At 35.9% G+C, this 22,876-nt stretch overlaps 1 protein-coding gene across 2 annotated transcripts; it reads right to left on the minus strand.

The window, feature by feature from the left end:
* Positions 1 to 2,199: 2,199 nt before the first annotated feature.
* Positions 2,200 to 16,908, minus strand: LOC145105347 (putative LRR receptor-like serine/threonine-protein kinase At1g07650). 2 transcript variants are annotated; one of them, XM_079042467.1, is made up of 24 exons: positions 16,779 to 16,908; positions 16,347 to 16,524; positions 16,062 to 16,133; positions 15,905 to 15,973; positions 15,761 to 15,832; positions 15,595 to 15,666; positions 15,434 to 15,505; positions 15,235 to 15,303; positions 7,592 to 7,663; positions 7,420 to 7,491; positions 7,266 to 7,337; positions 7,075 to 7,140; positions 6,867 to 6,926; positions 6,708 to 6,770; positions 6,598 to 6,633; positions 6,467 to 6,507; positions 6,012 to 6,388; positions 5,659 to 5,857; positions 5,347 to 5,517; positions 5,136 to 5,254; positions 4,774 to 4,984; positions 3,020 to 3,257; positions 2,791 to 2,941; positions 2,200 to 2,694 (listed from the first exon to the last, which is right to left on the minus strand). In XM_079042467.1, exons 1-24 carry the CDS (start codon positions 16,897 to 16,899, stop codon positions 2,344 to 2,346), a joined length of 3,024 nt encoding a protein of 1,007 aa, XP_078898593.1. In that variant the 5' UTR covers positions 16,900 to 16,908; the 3' UTR covers positions 2,200 to 2,343. The 2 variants fall into 2 exon arrangements, with proteins under 2 accessions (XP_078898593.1, XP_078898594.1); XM_079042468.1 differs by lacking the exons at positions 16,062 to 16,133; positions 16,347 to 16,524; positions 16,779 to 16,908 and having other exon boundaries at positions 15,761 to 15,806; positions 15,905 to 15,969.
* Between the last annotated feature and the right edge of the window lie 5,968 nt (positions 16,909 to 22,876).

Raw genomic sequence — 22,876 nt, forward strand, 5'->3', positions numbered from 1 at the left:
GCAGCTCAATCTCCAACTCACGCCGCCTCACGGCCTCCTGCAACTCCAAAAGAGTATCACATCGATGGGTAGAAACAAACTGACGGATGTCAGTCTTGAGCATGCTCAGATAACGGGTTATCTGAGCTTGCTCAGAAGCAAACTCTGGGCAGAACATCGCCCTCTCTGTGAATATGCGGGTTATCTCCGTCACCGACTCCCCCTCCTGTCTCAAACTCAAAAACTCCTGTGACAACAGTTCCCGCTCGACCCGCAGAATGTATCGGGCGCGGAACATTTCCCTGAACTGCTCCCAAGTAACAGCAGCTCTCTAATCATCAGTGTACGACCCAGTCGCCAATCTCCACCAGTCCTTGGCCCCAGACCTTAGCAGGTTCAGAGCACACCTAACCCTTTGGTCAGTAGGACACAAGCAGGTAAAGAAACACCCCTTGCAATGGAGGTTTTGCACTTAAGAAGAGTCTCATCTTTGCAAGAGTTGGATGCTTTATGGACTTAAAGACCCAAGAGTGTTCAGATCTGAAGATACAACTTCAGATCTTAGCTTATACACAAGCAAAGCTTCCAAACATACTAGGAAAGCCCAAAAATCCACCCAAAAGAGACCTAGAATGAAATGAGCCAAGGTAACAGCCTAATACCTTCAAAAGGGTGCCAACTGGAGTAGATCTCTGCTTCCCACGTGTTTCCTTGCTTCAATTTACTTGTTTCCCAAGTGTTTCTTCACCAAGATTCCTCTTCTAAGCTTAACACACTAAAGAAACACACACATACGAATTAGGGTTTAAGGGGGTGTCAAGAAGCTGTAAAGGGGAGGCTGGGGGAGGCCAATGATCCTTTAAATAGGGTGCAATACCCCGAAATTTAGGGTTTCATCTGCCAGCCTACTCGTTGAGTCCCCTCTAGGACTCGGTGAGTAGGTCACTAAACCACGCGGACCAACTCGCTGCTACTCGACGAGTAGGGCAACCAACTCGTCGAGTAGATCTTGAAAACAAGAAAATTCTCATAAAATCAATACTTGAGAATCGGGGCGTTACACTACCTTTTCATCCGATGGAATACCGGTGTAACCATTTGCAAATACCCATCCGCCTCACTCGTTGCCATTCTTTGTCTAAAAAGCTCATTTTCTGAACCTGGGTTCTCTTACCTCACTAATTACATTTTTGACTACCATAATGCGAATGTAGCATTTCTTGGAATTTAAAGCATCTATATATATATATATATATATATATATATATATATATATATATATATATATATATATATATATAGTCAAGATCAAATAAGAAGGAAATTTTTGGTAGGAAGGTAAGAAGTTTTTTTTCTACATGTTTTTTTGGTGAACAAACAAAATGAATCATTAGATGATTCAATTGTAAGATGATTCACAAGAAAAAATTCTTAAAAAAACATCTTGATGATTCATTTATACAATGATTTTGTTGTTATTCACTAAAATTGTCATAAAAATTAATTTTTTCATCATTTACTTAAAAATGAATCATAAAGATGTTTTTTTGGGAATTTTTTCTTGTGAATCATCTTACAAATGAATCATCTAGTGATTCATTTATTTTGTTCGTCAAAAAAATATGTAGAAAAAAACCTTCTTACCTTCTTACCAAAAAAAATTTCTTACCGGATCTATATATATATATATATATATATATATATATATATATATATATATATATATATATATATATATATATATATATATATATATGGGGATAGTTCAAATAAAATCTGTAAATAATGTGAAAATATAAAAACACTATTTTTATGTTATTATTCTGCAATGAATTTTGTATGCACAACTTTATGTCATTATTCAGCAATGAATAAATGAAAACTCAAGAGGTTAAAACTAAAATTAGAATTTACTACAAAAATACACATACATAAATTGATAATAGAATAATAACATTTAATGAATATATGAATAATCAAACGTTAATATTTATATTAGAATTACTTCATCAATACAAATATACAACATTCATTGCAAAATAATAACATAAACATAATGTTTTTTACGTTTTCACACTATTTACTGTTTTTATTTGAACTTACTTCTATATATATAATACCATATCACCTTACTCGATTCATAGTTTTTCCATCAGCGTTTTAGCATGAGAAGCCGCAGGGGATTGAATGTATCAAGGATATTGTTTCAATGCACACATGTATATAACTATATGCTTCATACTGTATTAGTGTCACAACAAGATATTCAAAATCTTTAAATGAAATATAAGCATCTCATTATAGAAGTAGTATTAAGAACTTAACTAGTATACCGATGCTTACGCAAGTACACGTCAACATTTTTCAGAATTTTTGACTATCGGGATACAGGTCGTGCGACCTGAAAGCTGTTGGTTCAATAGAAATCTCTGTTTGATCAGAATCATGGGGCTTCATCTCGTGAAACTTTGGTCCAATTTCTTTTAACATCAATTCCTCCTCAGACATAATTACATTCATGTTTGGTTCTTTTATTTTAGTACGACCCTCAAGCATATTAACCACTTCTGACATGGTAGGCCTAAGAGCCGGGGCCTTATTAGTGCATAATAGAGCAATTTTGATCATCCGCACTGCCTCCTTTTTGTTGAAATCAGAGCCCAATCTTGGATCCACCAAGTCTATCAATCTCCCCTTTTGTTGCAGAACAACAGCCTTAAAAAGAGCAAACAAATATATCATAAGACCCAGTCAATAAGTTGGGGTTTGTGGGGAAAAATCAAACTATAGTTCTATCAGATGGAGGTTCACCCAATCAAGAAGACAATAATAATCCTCAGTTGGCCGACATTTCATATTACTCTTTCCTACAACAATTTCTAGTGCAAGAACTCCAAAACTGTATACATCTGCTTTGTAGGTTAAGTATCCCCGTAATGCATATTCTGGTGCCATGTACCCTCTGAAGTACCAAAACCAAAATGAACAAATGAATATTGAAGATAATATAATTAGAAGGAACAACAAGACTACTACTCACATAGTTCCAGCAACTCTAGTGGTAATGTGAGTGTTTTCTTCTTCATCAAGTTTGGCCAAACCAAAATCTGAGATCTTTGGTGTAAGGTCAGCATCCAGGAGTACATTTGTAGCCTTGATGTCCCTATGAACCATTTTGAGCACCGAATCCTCGTGCAGGAATGTCAAGCCTTTTGCAATGCCAACACAAATTCTTTGTCTTGTAGGCCAATCACTTTCTAACTTAGAGTTATTGTGCTCTGAGATTTTATGTAAGAATTTTAATCAAGAAAGTTGTGAATGGAAAACTAAAGATGCCACAATTCCCAATTTGGGGTGTCCTATATAATTTGTAACATTTTGGTTTTTTGCAAATGTTCAACCTAATATGTCTCATTATCATCATTATGATTATTTTCATTGTCGGTTACAGTGGGTCATGTTGGATTACCTGCTTAATTAAACAGATTGATATTTTCATCCAAAACCAAAGCTGTTCAATTAATAGGATGTTAGATTTCCATCTTATTTTTTTTCCCGATCCAAACAGTTAGATATACCAGTTGTACCTGTGTTGACCCATTTAGATTTGAAATTTAAAAAACACAAAACCTTAGACTTAGACATTACTTAAATATATAACGAACCCAAGTAACTGTTCAAAGTTACTAAGGCTCAAGGGAGTGGACCGCAGTTTGGCCGCACTCAGTGCCACATAGGCAGGGGAACACCGCCCCCCTATGCGGTCTTGGGTGCGGTTTGGCCGCACCTCTCCTAAAATCTGCCACACTCCTTTCTCTCTCTCTCTCTATGTGTCTTTCTCTCTCTCTTCTCCTCTCTCTCGCCTCTCTCTTTCTCTACCATAGTTCCACACCGTAGGTGTGGTAAAGAACCACACTTTGTGTAGTATAAATGATGTGGTACCTATGTGGCTCCTACGTGTCAGAGGAGGGAGTGTGGTTCTTGTGACACCACTCCCTCCAGCCTAAGAAGTATAATTACAAGTTGATTATGCAAACAACATTCTAAATTCCTAAGACTTCAGGGCTTTCTTTTTGTACTTTTTAATTTATGATTTATTTATATATAAAACAAAATAAATAAATGCATATAAATATATGTAAACGGGTTGGCAGAGTGGTATCAAGTAAGTTTTAAATGTAACCCAACCTATCTAATTAAACGTGTTGAGCAGGTTGTAGATTTGCACAAAAGCGGTCTCTGGTCGGTTTCAAAACGGTCTGGTATCATGAGACCGGTCTCGGGTAGCCTCGATCGGTCCTTTTTAGATCAGGTCTCGTTCTAGACAGGTTCGGTCTCGGTCTTTTTTCGGGACCAGGTCCAAGACCGGTCTATTTTTTCATGCGTAACGGGTTGACCTGTTTAATTTGTAAACCAGAAAATAGATTGAGGGTGAAAATAACCTTATTGATTGTGATTATTTTTACAAGGAGAAAATGCCAGGGTATATAAATAGGCAGGATCCGTAGACAAAGAAAACCCTACGGGCCCATAGGCTAAAACTAGGCCAATGCTAATATGTACAATATTTACATCCAATATAATTTAAACGTGACGGAAATCTCAACCCAACCTGCTATTGGTGGGTTGGCTCTATTTTTGCTGGATTTTGTTTTGGTCCATTATTACTAATTAGTATTTAAGACATTTGATCAATGATCAAATTATTTTAATGTACAAAGTGGAATATAAACTTCAAAATTCTGACGGGGTGGAGGGAGTTGCTACTTAAGAAGTAGAAGAAAAGGAGAATACCAAATAGAGCGTGCGCTAGAGAATTATTCTCCATGTACTCATAAACAAGCAGAAGGTGGTTGCCTTCAACACAACATCCATATAGCCTTACAACATTTGGGTGTTGTATACCGGCTATCATGCCTATTTCATTCACAAATTCACGATTTCCTTGCTTTGATTTCGAAGAGAGTTTCTTCACAGCAATTGGAGTTCCATCTAATAGTGTACCCTGCAATCAAAAAAATAGATGTATACTTTAGTATGATTCATATTCTTTCATATTTTATCTTTTTACATCAGAAAAAGTTACCAGTGAAGTTTTGTAGATTTTTCACAATATGAATTGTCAAAAAGAAAATTTAATGCATTTACAATGTTACCATGTAAACCGATCCAAAACCACCCTCCCCAAGTTTATTTGAATCAGCAAAATTGTCGGTGGCAGCCTTGATTTGTCTATATGTAAATACACCAGTTTGCAAATCCAATCCTCTTAGGTCTACAGGGAAACAATATTTTACCAATGAAACAAACGTATTTCACAAACAAACAATTATATGGCACAATTTAAATTAAATAGTAATTAAACACCTTTTTCTCTTGAATTTTGGTCCCCTATATAACCCCTCTTCCATGCGATGCCAAGAATTAGGAGACTTAGACACAAAACTGCAGCCACCACTCCAATGGCAACAAATGTATATTTTTTCCAATGAGGTATTTTCCCATGAGTTATTTTCCCATGACTTAGAGGCTTGAACTCTAACGGAAAAATATATTATCAAGTCACTTGAACATATTATCAATTGATGATCATCAGTATTATAGAAATGACAATTATACACATAATAAATGTCTGTGAAAAAAAAAATATAAGTTAAAATATGTGGAGAATAAGCATACCTGCGACCATAGAAATGGCAGATATAAGAGGACCATAAGCCCCTCTCAATGGGACAGCTGTTGTACCCTTTCCAGCATATTGGAACCGGACTTCTAATGTTTTATTAGTAACAGGTATGCCTTTTAAGGTTATATTTACTTCCTTATCAACCCCACCTGCTGCAATCTTGATATCAAAATTCTTCAATTTGGTTACACCCTGCAAAAAGGAGAAAGCAAAAGTGAAATCCAACAAAATACAAGTCTCTTGCACAAAATGGGAAGTCTTCACAAACAGAATCGATACAAATATATCTAATTGATGTATGAAAATCGTCCACTTCTGAAAGTTCAAGAAAAAAAGAAAATTCAACCTGAACATAAACATCAAAAACACGTCTTCCAAGACTCTTGTAAGATTGGTTGTCTCTGAAAACTATCTCTGCAAAATGTAGAGTCACAGTATACTTTCCATTTGCTAAGCAACGGCCATAGTAAGTGAGAGAAAGCAGAGTGTGGCGAGCCCTTGTGTAAAGTTCATAGTCATTCATAGTGAGTATAGATGCATTATTTTCTATGTAATGTGAATCACTATTATCACCAGACCATATACTTCCTGTGTTACTAAATCCCCAACGATCACTTGAAGGAAAAAAATTTGCAGGTCCACCTAGATATTCATCTGCTTCATAAGTCTTGTTTCCAATGGTAACTCCTGGCCCACCACAATTGATATAAACTGAATAGTAGTCTGGAGAAACATAAAACAGATCAGCTTTGCTATACTTTTATAAGAAAACCCAACGTTACTTGAAAGCATGTTCATCACCCTCTAAGCATTGATGGCTGCTATGGCACTTCCCAAGGTCACTGCAAGAAATTAAACATGAACACTTGGCGCCTCTCTTATTAAATAGAATTTTCATTCATTTGATGCATAGTAGTAGGGTATAAGCTTACGAGTTATTCCCACTTGAGTAGCTTCTGAATAAGTTCCTAATAAATGAAAGAAACTATAACTTCAATTTGTATGTGCATATGAAAAGATCATTTGAGTTCTGAAAACTTACAGTGATTCACCACAATCTTGTGGCACAGTATCTTTACTAAAGTTGTTGTAGGAAAGATCTACACTGCATTACAGTACATGACCTATCAGTGCCTATGAGTTATTACAAACGCGTCTTCTAAGAAAATTTAATATGAAAACGAGGGTCGAAAAAACATACAGATCTTTATCTGCGATCCATTTAGGAAGACTGCCTTCCAGGGAGTTACCAGTCAGATATCTAGTCAAATCAGATGCCGAGTCATTTCAACAATTCAAAGATACTTAAGAGCAGAATACTATGGCAAATATAGATGATTCGGTGATCAATAATATAATAGTTTTGAAGAAAATAATACTGGGAAAAAGTAAATGCATATCTTTCTTACATTTTTTTAACATGCTTTTCACTTAGATCTGGTATATCACCATTCAGATTGTTGAAACTGAGATCTCTGTGTAAGTATGTGAATATATATGGAAGGAATACTTCAGGAAATTTAAACAGAGACTAAAGAAGATCATAATGTACAAAGACATAAGATACAACACATATGGTCTAAACAGGGAGGACTTTTACAGATGGCTCAAATTGGACATTTGCGATATATAACCTGGAATAGTCCCAATTATATTGCAGCTTCTCAACATCCTGCAACATCCACCAAAGTTTATGAAGGTACCGGTTTTGAAATTAAAGACTTGTTAATAGATTTCTAAATCCTATCACTTACAACTTAGTCATGTTTGCCATCCTACTCAGATTTGGAAAATGTGAGCCCTCTCCACTTAAATCAGAAATTCGTCTGCACATAGATTACATAAAGGCATGTTGATTAATTAGTACTTATTGCAGGAATAGAAAGATTTGAATATCCTGATGGAGGGAGTACCTGTTTAACTTACAGTTCTGTTATATTTCTCAAGAAGGAAAGACTTTCGGGTATTTGTCCTTCTAGACCACTACCTTGGATCTCTCTGAGGATAATAGATAGAAATCATGACAGGAAGCAAAAAAAAATGATTAAATAACCAATCTAATTATTATGGGGGTCCATATTGTTGGTGATTTTAGTGTAACCAGATATTTTGTGTAATTGGAACTAATATATGAGCTAAGGGGCTTATAATTTGTATTCTATATTATATGTTTGGTGAGTGCGGAGTGCACACATATATAAGATCGAATGATACGTCGGTACGATAGAATGACGGGGGTTAAGGGGGCCGCGCCCCCTTCCAGGGTCCTAGGGGCAACGCCCCTAGCGGTATCCAATGGGTAGAGCCCCTCGCAGTGGTAAATCCGAATTCTAGTGTGTAATTACGGTGAGATTAACAAATCTCATCATTTTTGGAAACCATTGATTATTCCTTTAATTCGTGATTTATTTAACTAATTTAGAAGACGGTAACCCAAATCTATCAAGTATAAATATGACTCCTCCATAGAGCCATAGGAGACCCTTCTCAGCTCTCTCTCTTCTATAACAAACCCATAATTTGTCTGACAGTTTGGCTTGTGGTTTTGTGCCTAGATTCACAAATGTCCTTTTGGATTATCCTTAGACTGGATTTCATGTAACCTGAGCATAAGGTGGAAATATCAGTTCGGAAAGCGACCTTACGCGATTAGTAGATGATGACCATTGAGAAAAGAAAGACGGTGGACTTTAAGCTATTGAACAAGCACGATGAATATATAATTTCATGCCATGTGAATTTTTTTTGGCATAATGTTGAATAGTTGTGCTCAAGCATCCAACTATAGCCCCCGTGTTAGTCTTAAGTGTTTACTTTTATGTTCTTATTAATGGTTAGTTTATTTCAATTAAGTGGTTCATGTTCACGTGTAATAGCAGTTGCTTGCTTTTAGCACTTCACAATTTTATCTTTATAAAAGCTTTGTATTCTTCTCACCGTGATAGAATTTGGAGTAATAGTACGCTCTTTGTTTGTACTCTGTTATTTATCGTTAAAACTTTCTTTTACAACAAATTTGTATCTGACCCATTTTTTCCCAACCACTGTTTCCAGCCATGATAAGCAATGGCATGAGTTCTTCAATTCAACCCTTAAAAGTTTAGTGTGCATGTATGTGCTTGTGGGGGGGGGGGGGGGAGGGGGAGGGGTAGATAGCATCTATGGAGCCTCAAAATGAAGACAATGTTGAAAAGTTCCAAGAGCTATGAGATTTGGTGGAAAAGGGTATGTAGAATTGGCAGAACAAGACAACAACTATGATAAGTTTTTCTCGTATACTGCAGCAACAACAACCTCAAACCTGGTAGGCGATTCTGAAACAAGAATTTCTTGGTGATCAAAAGGTAATAAATGTATAACTTGTTGTTTCAGCATAATCAATGCAGAAAACATAAAAAAAAAACCCAACTAACCTTGCCTGTTGTGATCAGATTCTTGTTCTTGCTCTTAGGCCCAAATACAAACAATGACAATAACCAAGGAATGAAAGTAAATAGAGAATAACACAAGATTTACGTGGTTCAGCAAACTTGCCTACACCCACAAGAGAAGATAAAGCCTTTTGTATTAGGTTCCTCATTTTTCCCTCTACAATTTATGTGATACTATATTTTTCCATGCCTCTCTTCACTGAGTATCACATAACAAGATATATGGGCCATATTACTTAGGCCAAGAGCTCGGATGTTAAATAAATAACTGGGCTACCAACTTACAATTCTCCACCTTGAACATCATTTGATAGACCTTAAATTTTAGACGATTCACCAAAAAAAATGCACACCTTGATATGTAGAACTCAATCCGGCTGCACCATTTGACCATGGTTTCTTATGTACCCTCACTTGGGATCAAGCCATCGTAGTTCATCTCACCGGGTGATAACTCCACCTCACCCTGACACCGTCCCACAAGACCATTTCCCTCAAAGGCAATCAACACCGATTGATATTAAGCAAGTTCAAGCAATGCTTAAACTTGCCATTTGGTACCACCTTGGTTAACATGTATATTGGGTTCTAATCTATATGCACCTTCATAAGAAAAATATCACCATCCTCTATGACATCCCACACAAAATGATATCTGACATTTATATGTTTGGTACGAGCATGATAAACTTGATTCTTAGCTAAGTGAATTGTGCTTTGACTATCTCACCACAAGTCTACACAATCTTTTGCTCAATCCCCAAATCATATAAGAAACCCCACAACCATAATGCTTCCTTAACTCCCTCTGTTATAGTCATGTACTCGGACTTTGTAGTAGAAAGTGCTAATGTTTCTTGTAACATCGATCTCCAACTAACTAGACATCGTAGGCTAGACTGACATCTATCAACTAACTAGACATCTATCCAGATCACCAACATGATTTGAATCCACAAATTTAGTAATTCGACATGTATCTCCACCAAAGCATAAACCCATATCAATGGTTCCTTTCAAATACATCATGACCCATTTTATAGCTTCCTAATATGCCTTCTTCGGGTTCTCCATGAACCTGCTGACCACACTGACCACCTGTGAAATATTTGGATGTCTACACACCATGACATACATCAAACTGCCAACTGCACTAGCATAAGGCACACTCTTAATGTATAGGGAACTTGTCTACTAGAGATCCTAAAATATGGAGCTAATGGAGTCACCACTGACTTGGTATCTTGCATCCCGAACCTCGCAATAACCCGCTCTATATAGACTTTCTGGCTCAAGAACAGTCGATGGTTCAACCTCTCTTTTCTAATCTCCATACCCAATATTTTCTTGGAAATTCCCATGTCCTTCATCTCAAACTCTTTACCAAGTTGAGATTTCAACCTATCTATTTCCACCTTGCTCTTTGAAGCAATAAGCATGTCATCCATATACAAAAGAATATAGATATAATCACCTCCACAAAGTTTCAACATGCAAACATAACAGTCATACCGACTTTTTGAAAATCCATGCTTCAACATGAAGGAGTCAAATTGCTTGTACCACTACCGAGCAGACTGCTTCAATCCATATAGTGATTTCCTCAAGCGGTATACTTGACCTTCTTTATCCACAACCTTGTATCCATCAGGTTGATGCATATAGATTTCCTCATCTAATTCTTCATGCAAGAAAACATTTTTACACCGAGTTGGTCCAACTATAAATCACCATGACCAACAATACTCAACAACACCCAAATGAAATTGTGTTTCACTACGGGAGAAAATATCTCATTATAGTCAACCCCCTCTCTTTGTACAAACCACTTATCCACTACCCTTTCCTTGTACCTTGTACCACCGATTTCAGAAGGATCCTCTATTTTCTTGTACACCCACTTACAACCAATAACTTTCTTCCCTACATGCAATGGGACCACTTCCCAAGTTTAGTTCTTCCGAAGAGACTCCATTAGCTAGCCACCTCGTACTATTGTCATTCCAAATAGCTTCCTTGAAGGAGACCAAATCATCTTCCTACACCGAGAATGCGTACTCAACCAAATTTTCTTGTCCGTAATGCTTCAAAAGTTGATTAAACCCCAACTTTTGAACTTTCTTATATGCTCGCATCGTCCTAGTAGAGACCGAACTGCCGTCGAGCTCTTGTTCCTCTGGTTTGTGTACATTTTCTAGTTGAACCGTCTCATGTTCAATATCATCGTGCATACCACCATGATCTTCCTCGTGAATAAAACTAGAACCTTGTTGGTTTTTAGGTTCTATATCAACTACTTGAGACTTGACCGTCTTAATGTCATCACCATTTGGCACCATAACTTTCGAAGAAGCTACATTTAAGTTCACATAAAGTAACATATTTGCTAATTATAAACTTCGAATCTTCCAAACACCAAAGGCAATAGCCTTTACACCTGATGCATATCCCATGAAAATTGTTTTTTTTTGTCTCTTGCTTCAAGTTTTTCCTCACTAACATGATAGTAGGCAGTACGCCCAAAGATTCTGAGTTAACACATATTCCAAATATTAAACATTTAATCCACATATAAACTTTTAACATATATTTAATACTTTTAATAAATACTTGTATTAAAATCATGTTCATGAAAGTAACTATGCACTCACCTGATTGAGGTGGAAGATCCATGGTTAGGCCAACTCATTGTCTGACACTTCATCTATCTTTTAAACAACCTAAATACGAATATTACTATGTCTCAGTGTTTGTTCATATTTAGAATGTTATATTAACTATTTCTAGATTCCCCAATAATCCCAATGAATACTTAAGTTCTATCAAATAAGGAATAACTAGGTAAGATTATATTGGATGTAGGATCCGTTTGGTATATAAAGTATACTGTTTGGAAAATCCACTTTAAACATCCCATTAGATCTAGCTTAGGCATCACTCCCCTAAGTAAATAAATCAATAGTATGGCTGGAATCATTGATACACCTTATTTATAGGTTCATAATAGCGACTATGAATATAAATATAAGTTACACTTAAAGCATAGTAAGCGCAACTTAACTCCAACTCCGAATACTCTTTTTCTCTGTGCTCTCTGATTCTTTAGAGCCTCTAAAAAGTAAAATTCTCCAGAACCCCGAAAAACCTCAGAAAAATCGTAACTACAGAGAAAGGTTAAGAAAAGATTGAGTGAAGAAAGAAGCAGGTTTGAAACTCTATTTATAGGCTGCCAGATTGGGAGGCGCACCGTGCCCCTAACATAGGCGTTTCGTGCCCTTGTCTAGGTGGCAAGCCTTCCTCTCAGATCATGACATATGGCGCCATCTTGGTCGCATTTCGCAGGTAAATTTCAAAACTACAAAAATCATATCTTTCGCATATGAGCTCCATTTTCGATGTTCTTTATATCCCTAATTTCGTACTGATAAGTAGTACAACTTTCATTTAGACTCCGTTGGTCAATTCTCATTTTATTTTTAATAGAGTCTATGAAGATTACACTGTAAAAAACTGTGCAAAAATTCATAACTTCTTCATACAAACTCTGTTCTCGACGTTCTCTATATCGGCGACTTCGTATTTACGAGAACTACGACTTTCGTTTAGATTGTTATAGCTAACAATCATTCGATTTTCATTTCTATTTCTATGTCGCACACTGCTGTATTGTGTCGCATCAAAACTTCTAAAAATCATAAATTCTTCATACGAAGTTAGATTTAGGCTTTCTTTATATGAACACTTTCGTATTTATGATTACTATGACTTTAATTTAGATCACTTAGACTAATAAGCAACCTATCTTCATATCATATTTTATGTCACACTTTGCCGTATAGGGCTGAACACGAAATTAGACTTCGTATAAAGAACCCATAACACATCGTGGTGGTATACCATCCTGGGATACTTGATGATAATATTTAAAAGATAAGATGCTCTCATTTACCCATAGGTACAAGTAAATGTTTCAAGTTTCCTCACGATATCTGATTTCATTTTCTCACTTGCCAACCAAAACATCCATTTTATTATCTACATGGCAAAACCTGAAGCTAATAATTCTCTCTTACCTTCTTGTGATGCCACTCTTCTGGATCTTGACGTCAAATCGAAGTCAATTTGCCTTTTGCACTTTTTGCCTTAATGGTTGGTTCTCCCCCACTTGGGTTCGAACCCTCACCACTTGCTACTCACAACTAATCAAAGCCTAACTGGCTTTGCATATGTGATTTGTAGCTCATTTTCTTCTTGGAAGAAACTCCTAATTGTCATATACATGATTTAACATCCTCAACGTAGTATCATTGTTTGTTCTCATGAGTGATCTTCTCGTATAACACGACCATAGATCGATCAAGATCTTGGCAACCACGAAGTTGTCCACCAATGCACATGCATTCAAAATGGTATAATAAGGTATTACCAACGTAATGGAAATCACTAGCAACAACAACGGTTACGTATTAATACAATTCCTCCCTCTTCTCTGGGATAGTTAACCTTGTGGTGCTATAATTAACCCTCTGTAATGATCGTTTCGATCATATCTGAATCACTAGGTGCGAACGCACACAAGACACTTTCAACTTCACATATTAGCTACAAAGACTGTAGCACTTCTATCCTTCTGAGTGAAAATCAAATAAGTTTGAACTTATTTGTTGAAGGTGGAACTTGAACTTCACCTATTCTTTTATCCACATACGAACCTTCAATCCCAACTCTCGAGTCATAAACTTGAATTTTATTGGAGACTCCTGCTTCTTCCTAAATTAGGTCGTAAACTCAACACACGATAAGGTGTTTACTTTGGCTATTGTTAAAGACCAAATGGTCACGCTCTAATGACCTTCTACAGCACGACATATACATAACAAACTAGACTCTTGTCTCTACAAGTCAAATACTAACATGGAAAACACCTTCTATCTTGTGTTAACAATCCAATATTTCCTCCTTTGAACATGGGATGACGACCTACAACCACATCTTAATAGGTAGCATCACTAGTTACCGGCTATTCAGCTCTAACGAAGGCTGCAATACTTTTATCGATCACCTCGATCATCTCCTTTTTCAATTTCCCGACTAAAGTCAGTCTCTACCCAAGACATGGTTCTCTGAACCAATCAACTCACTTCGCATATTTATATTAATCAGACTCGACTCTTTATAGCCACTTGGGCATGAATCCAAAATCATTTTCCTAGTCATCACCATAATGCAGGTAATGACAGAAACATACAAAACAAACTCAACTACTAGTGCCTTAGTAACCTTGCAACTCTTCCTAATCCAAGTACGAATCCTGTACTACTTAGTACAGAGCTATACTACCTTTCACACCTGTGCATACTCGTCCCAAGAATTTCCTCGCAGTTCCAAACTCACTGCACATGATAACCAATTTAATATATAATTTCGTGTCCAAATGGGCACTTACAACAATTTCGATAGACTCCACTAGGATTTTTACGTCTCTTCTAGGCGCTCTAATAATAACCACATGCTTTACTAAGTACATATTAAAGTTTCCTATACTTTTCTTCCAGGATTCTTCTCATGTATTTTACAAATGTTAGGTAATCTTGATGGGTTAAGTTGGTCTTTGGTTCACTGGTTCAAAGAACACGTTTTATTCAGGGGTGTTTTAGTCTTTTGTTTAAAGTATGAATAAGTAAATGGTGATTGACTGAGTTCAGTGGAGGTGAAAGTTGGTGTACTTGGTCATGGAAGTATCCTATTCTCTAGGGGTACTAGTGGATAGTTTTTTTTAGATTGATCTTGTTTATTTCTATTGTTTTTTTAGGCTATATATAGCCCTTAGCCTTTTTGAATAAGTGTGCAGCTTTTTGAGTCGTAAATATATTCATCTCCAATTTTTCATTCTGCATATTCATGTATTACAAACAAACTATGAGTGTGTGTGCTGTTTATGAGTAATATCCATCAACAAAATCCATTTTGCAAAAGGGGTGATTATTTTGTGATAGTTTCCCAGAATGTGATCATTTTGTGATACAACTCCAGTTTTGTTATTTTAGTCATGAGTATATCTTGTTTTAATTATGGAAGACACCAGGAAGATTTTCTTTAGTTGGAGATATAAATAGCAATACTGAATCAAAAACTTACAATTTCTGAAGTTTTGTGCAGTTTCCAAGGTTTGGAATTTTCCCACTGAAGTTGTTGCTACTTATCCGGCTGCACAAAGGTGAGAAGTAGTGATGACTAACTTAGAAAAAGTCCACAAAATGGGAAAGATAAATTTCTAGGTAGTGTAAAACATGAAACTTTTTATAATATTTTTTTGGAAAGGGTGCAGCGTGCATACAGTTCTTTCAAATTGGTGAGAAGATTAAGCTCCTCTGGCAATTTACCAGTGAGATTATTCGCACTCAAGACCCTACAAATTTAGAATAAACATGTATCAGTAACATTGCCGCTACAAACGGAAAGGGTTGTAGTAATGCTACATTAGGAAGAAGGCCTTACAGAACTGATAAATTTGTTAGTTTTCCAAGCTCGGCAGGAATATTTCCGAAGAACATATTGTTCTCTAGAATCCTGGTATTCATTTATCCATTAAACAGAAATCAACATGAAGAATGTAATAACATTATTTAACCATCACCATCTGAGAGAGAGAGAGAGACTATACACAGTTATAAGAGAGGTTATCTCCCCCAAAGATGTTGGAATGCGTCCTGACAAGCGATTAGCCGTAACAGCTCTATATCACAGTCAGTTTTAAAATTTAGATATAAATCAACTTAGAGAAAATTGAGATTCAGAAGTAGCTCACAAGAAGGCCAGATTTGTTGACGCCCATTGAGTAGGTATGGTGCCATTTAGATAATTATATGATAAATCACTGCAACAAGCAACCCATGCATATCGTCATGAATCATGATAGATTAAAGAATATATGGCAACATTTTAAACATAAGAATTTGTGTTACATCTTCTTGATTTTAGGTAACTTTGCTAGAGACGGAGGAAGAACTCCTGCAAGATCCTGCCCCTTGAGAACTCTGTTCAAAAGGAAAAGTAGGACCTCTAATTTATGTTTACACAAATTTCACACTGAGAGGAAATTATGTTTAAGCATCTAAGAATATTAGTTGAATTTTTTAAACAGATTAGATATAGTGATATGTACACTGATATATGCAACTATAATTTCGTTTATTAAAGAAGCAAAAAGGCATATGGAGTAGATGTAATTATAAAACAAAGCTACATACATCTCAGCAACGTGACAAACACCACCAGGATACGAACAATCACACAGAACACTGTTTTTAAACTGAGAACCTGTGTCTGTCACATTTGTGTTCCAGCTGGGATCACCATCACAAGGGTTCAGGGAAAAATTCCAGTTCTTTTTTCCCAATTCTTTAGCTATTTCACGAAGAGCATTCACTGCAAGATAACATAAAATACTTGTGGATATAAAAACAGCAACAAATGTGCATAGTTTTTAGGTGTTATGAGTTCTGCAGGGAGAAAATTTGTGGAGTCTATACGTATTTGTTGCTTATGGATTGTCCTTTTTAGAATAATTAGAATATAACTCAAGTTTCACATCCTATCTAATTGAGTTTTTATGCACACATAAACATGGATAAAGTCACTTGGTATCTTGACAGAAAGATAAATAGGGCATAAAAACTTGCCTTCACCCGGAGCAACACTCTTTATTGCTTGTGCCTGAATACCAGTACTTACTAAAAAGAAAAGAAGTGTACACAAGAGGGGAGTGAGAATAAATGAAAGTCTTGAGAACATCATTAACATCTAATTAAACTGATACAATCACCAGCAATTCTTGTAATGTCTAGAACTATTTAAACACAATTCAAGTCAACTTTGCCGCCTACGGTGGTCACTATGACATAAATCAAACACGTCATCTGCAACTTGCATGCATTTAAAAGGTAATTACAATCAGTTCCCTACCCGTAATAATGGAATTGAAAGCTGACATATAATCGTTGTCACTGTGTTGCACAGCATAAGTTCTCCAAAATTCAAAGAGTCGGTCGTCTTACCAGTACACCATAAATACACGAAGAAAAATTTGAGATGATAAGGTGTAGATGGGTAATTGTTTTTCCATCCCTCACGCATGGCCGAATGGAATTAGGGGCTGGTTATTATTTGGATAAAACCGAATTGTCAATTTGGGTCAGACTATTAAGAAAATCCAATTATTATTTTCGATTTTTGATTGATTTTGGTTTATAAATTAAAACGAAAAATCCAAAAAAGACAAATAAGAATTTATTATTATTATTTTTATTATATATCTTTAATTATATATAAATTTACTAAGTTATTTTTTAATAGATTAAAAATTTCCATCTATTCTAATATTTTAATATGTACTTTTTATCAGAAGTTTTTTGTCTATAAATTAGCAAACTATAATATATTTTTCTTCGTAGTTATTTTGTAAATTTTAATTCACAACTAATTAAATAATTTTATTTAGTTTCTGTTATAAAGTGGGTTAATATTAAAATTATATATTTATTATAATGTATTGATTTTTGAAAACCGAATTATAAAAATCAATCCATCCAACTTATTATTTAATTGGATTGGATTAGATTTGAATTTAGTTTAGACTATTTGGATCACGTTTTAAAAATCGAAATCAATTTGAATTCACTTGATCAGATCGAATCGAACCGATTCTTCCAAATGAACAACCCTAAATGGAATGATAAAATAAGGTAATCCCTAGTTGATAGGATTAAACTAAAATTTTTTGGATGTCTATATTGAAATAAAAACAATTTTTTAAAAATATGTTTCAATGAACTTTATAGAGTTCGATACATCAGAAGAAGTAAATTATAAAGTTGTATAATAAGTAGAATGACAATGTATAATAAGTAGAATGACAATGTGACAATTCGTTAAACTATATAAAATTAATTTTAATATGGATGCCTTAATTAGGGTTAAAAAAAACAACTCGAAATTTACAATTTAATTTAGTTTCGGAGAGTATATATAAACCATTTTCATTAATTTGCTTTTCACATCTTCATGTAATCATTTTTTATTATTATTCTAATTTATATTTAGTTATTAACTTCTAGGGAAAATGACAAGAATAACTCAGATTGAAAAGACTTTTCAAAAGTTAATCCAAAATTAAGAAAATTCCATATATACCGACTAATTTGCACTACACAGTGAGCATTATGAAATACCTAAAAATTATCTTAAAAAATCGTACTACGAAATGTTTCTAACTATGGGGAAAAAATTATACTAAGAATTCACTACTGTGAAATTGTTCTTCATACTTCAAAGTTGATTAAGTAGTATATGGTGAAGAGCTGTGAGCCTCAAATAAATATGATTTAAGATAAATAATTTATTTGTTGGTGATTTTAATGTCACCGGTTCATTTTAGTTTAATAAAAATTTACAAATTACCAATAAAGTTCAATTTTTGATTTTATTATGGAAAACATTTTGTCGGATAATATTTCTTGATAATTACTTTGAAACCGTCATCCCTTATTTATGGAATAAAATTAGCATTTAATGCTCATTGATTTTATTTTTGGTAATAATAAGTGTAACATTCATAAAATTCATAAAAAATTAAACTTTTCAAACCAATCCCAAAATCATAATTGTTTACATTTTGTTTTCAAAATATGGTTAAAGAGTATTCCCAAAATCACAAAACACAACATGAGGAGGTGCACGATCAAGCCTTCGTCTTCCCACGATCATCTGAAGTACGTGAAACACAACCCAAAAGTGTAAGCCCAAAGCTTAGTGAGTTCCTCCAAAGTACCAACACACAACATATAGCACATAATAATAACAACATGTAATGGGTCCACAGCTAACAGACTGGATTACCCCTGAGCCCACAGCATAAGTCTAGCTTGCCTTCGGCCCACAACTTATGTCTGGCTTGCTCCCTGACTGGTTCAGTCCCTGGACTGAATACCACTAAGCCCTCAGTACGAGTCTGGCATGCCCTTCCCGACCCTCAACTCGTATCTGGAATGCTCATGATTCCTCAATATGAGTCTGGCATGCCCTCCCCGACCCTCAGCTCTTATCTGGTTTGCTCCAGGGTTTGTTGGTTACCGCACAAAGCAGTACAACCACTACAAAAAAATTTACATTCAGTGGCACAAGCTTTTAGTGGCATATTTTTGTTTGTGCCACTAGATTATGGTTTTAGTGGCACATAATTTTATGTGCCACTACATTTTTAGATTTTCTTTTGGCGCCTCTAGTTCCCCCCCAATAATTCCCATGAAAATTAAAATCATTACACTTTAACCTTTCACATCCTAGATACATTTGCCCTAAGTGTTACACTTTAGCCCTTTCCCCTTCCTTAGAAACTCGTGGCCCAAAGAAGTCGACACAACCTCTCATCGGCAATGGTCACCATCGGACGTTTGACCACCATTGAAGAGTGAAGATGCAATCCAAAATTGAATCGGCACATGCTTCCTGACTGTGATGCAACTTCACTATGGAACTGGATTTGACACAGTCTTCCCGACAATGTCGACGCAACCCTACATCATATCGGTATACAACTCACGACAATTGTAAATTTACAAATTGCTTATCTCACTTGGGGAAAAATGAATCACATAAAGGTATTCTCTTTCTTTTCATTGATTAATTCATTCCCTTTTCAAAATTAAAACTTTTGTAGCAATACAACAACATTATCTCTTTCTTATTGTCCAGTAATACATTTGATCATCTCGTTTAGAGGAGAAAGCAGATAGTAACCTAGTTCTAGTGATGCCATATGAACGTTGAACAATCAGTTTCAGATGGTGCATATATTATCGACTCTCCTTTTTTATTTTTTCAAACATATAAGAAAACTTTCCATCAAGTTGAAGATTGTTATCAGGCTTGAATGTTAGTAAAATGTTTTAAGTACAGTTGCTCTGTTAAGCACACTTGACTATATACTACATCTTTAATTGTATTGACTAAAGTTTATCTTAATATTGTAGACATGGGTGGATCCAATGCTTTAGGGTGGGGTCTCCTCTTGAAATTGACAAAGGAGAAAGCAACTGACCAACTACTTGTCTCCACTCTCAGCCTTAAACCTCTCTATCTTAGTTTTGAACTCTCTTTACCTTTTTTCACTTGCATCCTCTGCTCATCTTAAGTATCAAGTATGTTTAACCTAATTTTTATTCTAATTTTAAAATAATTGGGTCATATCCTTTGTGATGCATTCTGTTTATATTTGTGATGATAAAAGGGGTTGAAGTTATAGTTATGTCATTATATTAGGTGTTCCAATTTTGATATTCAATTAAGTTTCTTATTGTTTTATGGTTTTTCATTTGGGCATCTTGAATGCTATATTTCTTTATTAAGTCAATTGTTTAAGTAGCCACATGCTTTAACTTTAAATTTTCTTCCAATTTCAATAGCTAGGGATATGATGAGTTATTTGTATTTGAATTGTTTTTCTTTGTCTTTGGATTTCATTGTTTAGGATGGACTTTGTTGTTCTTGTTTGTTTAGTTGGTTTTTTTAAGTTCATGATTTTGTCAACTATTTAAGTTCTAAAGTTTAAAATGACTAGTTTTTGTGACTTCATTAAAACTGTGAATTTGGCTGGATGTAGAAAGATTCTTAAAAGAAAATATCATTCTGACTCGGTTTGATTATTTTTACAATACCAGATCAAAAGCATGCCCAACCAAAAGAGCTTCTTGATTCACCTATGAATGTAGGTTTATTGAACTTTAGCAAATGCTTGTCAAGGCTTTGACTAATTATTTTGATGCCAAGTTGCTTCTAGAAGTCAATGATTTTTCACTTAAGGTGATCCTGTCAACTTAAAAACTCACAATATTCAAATTTACTTGTAACATCCATAAAATCCGAGCCAATTTAAAACTTTTTAAATCATTTAAAACCATTATATTATTACAACTTGTTACCAGAAATCATAATCATCAATCGAGGAAGTGTACGGTCACGCCTTCGCCTTTCCGCGGTCATCCGCTGAACCTGAAACAATACACTGAAACTGTAAACTCGAAGGCTTAGTGAGTTACCCCCAAAATACCCGTACACACCATAATACACATACAATAAAAAACAACATACTATGGGTCCAATTATCCATCGAGATGGAATACCCCAGGCCCTTAACCATTTGGTTGGAATGCCAACATACCGATACACTTCACATAACACATATACAACTAACAGCATGTACTGGATCCAAAGCTTTACAGACTGGATTACCCCTGGCCCATAGTGTGAGTCTGGATTGCCTTCCGGGCCCACAACTCACATCTGGATTGCCATCGAGCCCACAGTACAAGTCTCCCTCAGCTCGTATCTGGAATGCTCCCGGGTTTGTTGGTTACCGCACGTAGCAGTTTCACCTCAACCCATCCCACAAAATATGTCGACATATAACAGAACTAATGCACATACATATAATCACATAATACTACGGGTAGTCCCACAAATCCACCTAACTGGCATAACTACTAGCATGCAGACAGTCAGACCAACTATAGGTCACTAAGCATAACTACATCCGATCTACCAGGATACCGATCTAACAGATCATACTAGCATATAACCATCCTATCTACCAGGATACCGAACTAACATATCACAATAGTAATAATCCCAATAACAAAACAAAGGACCGGCCTTGGTGACTTTGACCCTTGAGTACAGTGACGATAACTCACCTCGCAACTGACGCGCTGAAGTGATAAGCTCCACTCTCGGATCACTGTCACAAACTCCACCACCTATATTCACCATAGAACCACACTCATAATTTCCAATTTCTCAAAATGCTCCCAGAAGTCAAATAATCTACCCTTGGTCAAAGTCCAAGTCAAAGGTCAAGGTCAACAATCCATTTCGACCTCAACTCGTCAAGTACAACCAGCCACTCGTCGAGTTCCTTGCATAACTCGTCAACTCGCCGAGTCACATGAGTGACTCGTCGAGTTCCTAATGTTTGCGGCCGTAAACTCCTTGGCCAACGCGTCGAGTTTCCCTGCAACTCGCCGAGTACATGCGTGCCAAAAGCCGGGAAAATCCTAACTGACTCGCCGAGTCACCCTACTAACTCGCGAGTTCACGACAATCTTCATCGGACTCGCCGAGTTGACCATACAACTCGTCGAGTCCCTTCAGCCATTCATCCATCCAGATGCTTTCTAAGCCATGATAAGGTTCCATATTGCAGATCCAATTCCCCAAGGCATGTTCATCACGTAAAGTTGCAAAATTTACGTGTATGCAAGGCTCTAAAGACTCTAAATGACAAATCCAAGATTGAAATGGAGTTTTACACTTAATGAGGGGTTCATACTTGCGAAAGCTGATAGCTTTATGGACTTAGAGACCAAAGAGAGTTCAGATCTGAAGTTACAACCTCAGATCTTAGCTCATGCCCAAGAATAGCTTCTTATTATGCTAGAAAAGCCCTAATCTTTAATCAAATGAGATCTAGAAGGAAATGAGATCAAGGTAACGACTTGATACCTTCCAAGAGATGCCAACTGAGGTAGATATCAGATCCCCACACGTTCTTTTCTCCTAGCCACTTGCTCTCCAAGTTCTTTTTACAAAGATCCACCTCCCAAAGCTTGAAACACACAAGGATGAAGCGCACACACAAATTAGGGTTCGCTGAACTCTTAAGAGGCTGTAAGGGGCTGGAGGAGGCTTATGATCCTTTAAATAGGGTATAAAACCCCATAAATTA

This window comes from Lactuca virosa, chromosome 4 (assembly GCF_052849685.1).
Source record: "Lactuca virosa cultivar CGN04683 chromosome 4, Lactuca_virosa_CGN04683_v6, whole genome shotgun sequence".
NCBI lineage: Eukaryota > Viridiplantae > Streptophyta > Magnoliopsida > Asterales > Asteraceae > Lactuca > Lactuca virosa.

What these genes read in the sequence shown, in the direction of transcription:
- LOC145105347 (XM_079042467.1), bottom strand. Translation starts at nt 16,899, where the DNA reads ATGTTAATGATGTTCTCAAGACTTTCATTTATTCTCACTCCCCTCTTG. An exon ending in ATGGCAAACATGACTAAGTT is followed by an intron (nt 7,338 to 7,419) that starts GTAAGTGATAGG and finishes TGGATGTTGCAG; the next exon opens with GATGTTGAGAAGCTGCAATA. An exon ending in TCTAGCGCACGCTCTATTTG is followed by an intron (nt 3,258 to 4,773) that starts GTATTCTCCTTT and finishes ATAAAATCTCAG; the next exon opens with AGCACAATAACTCTAAGTTA.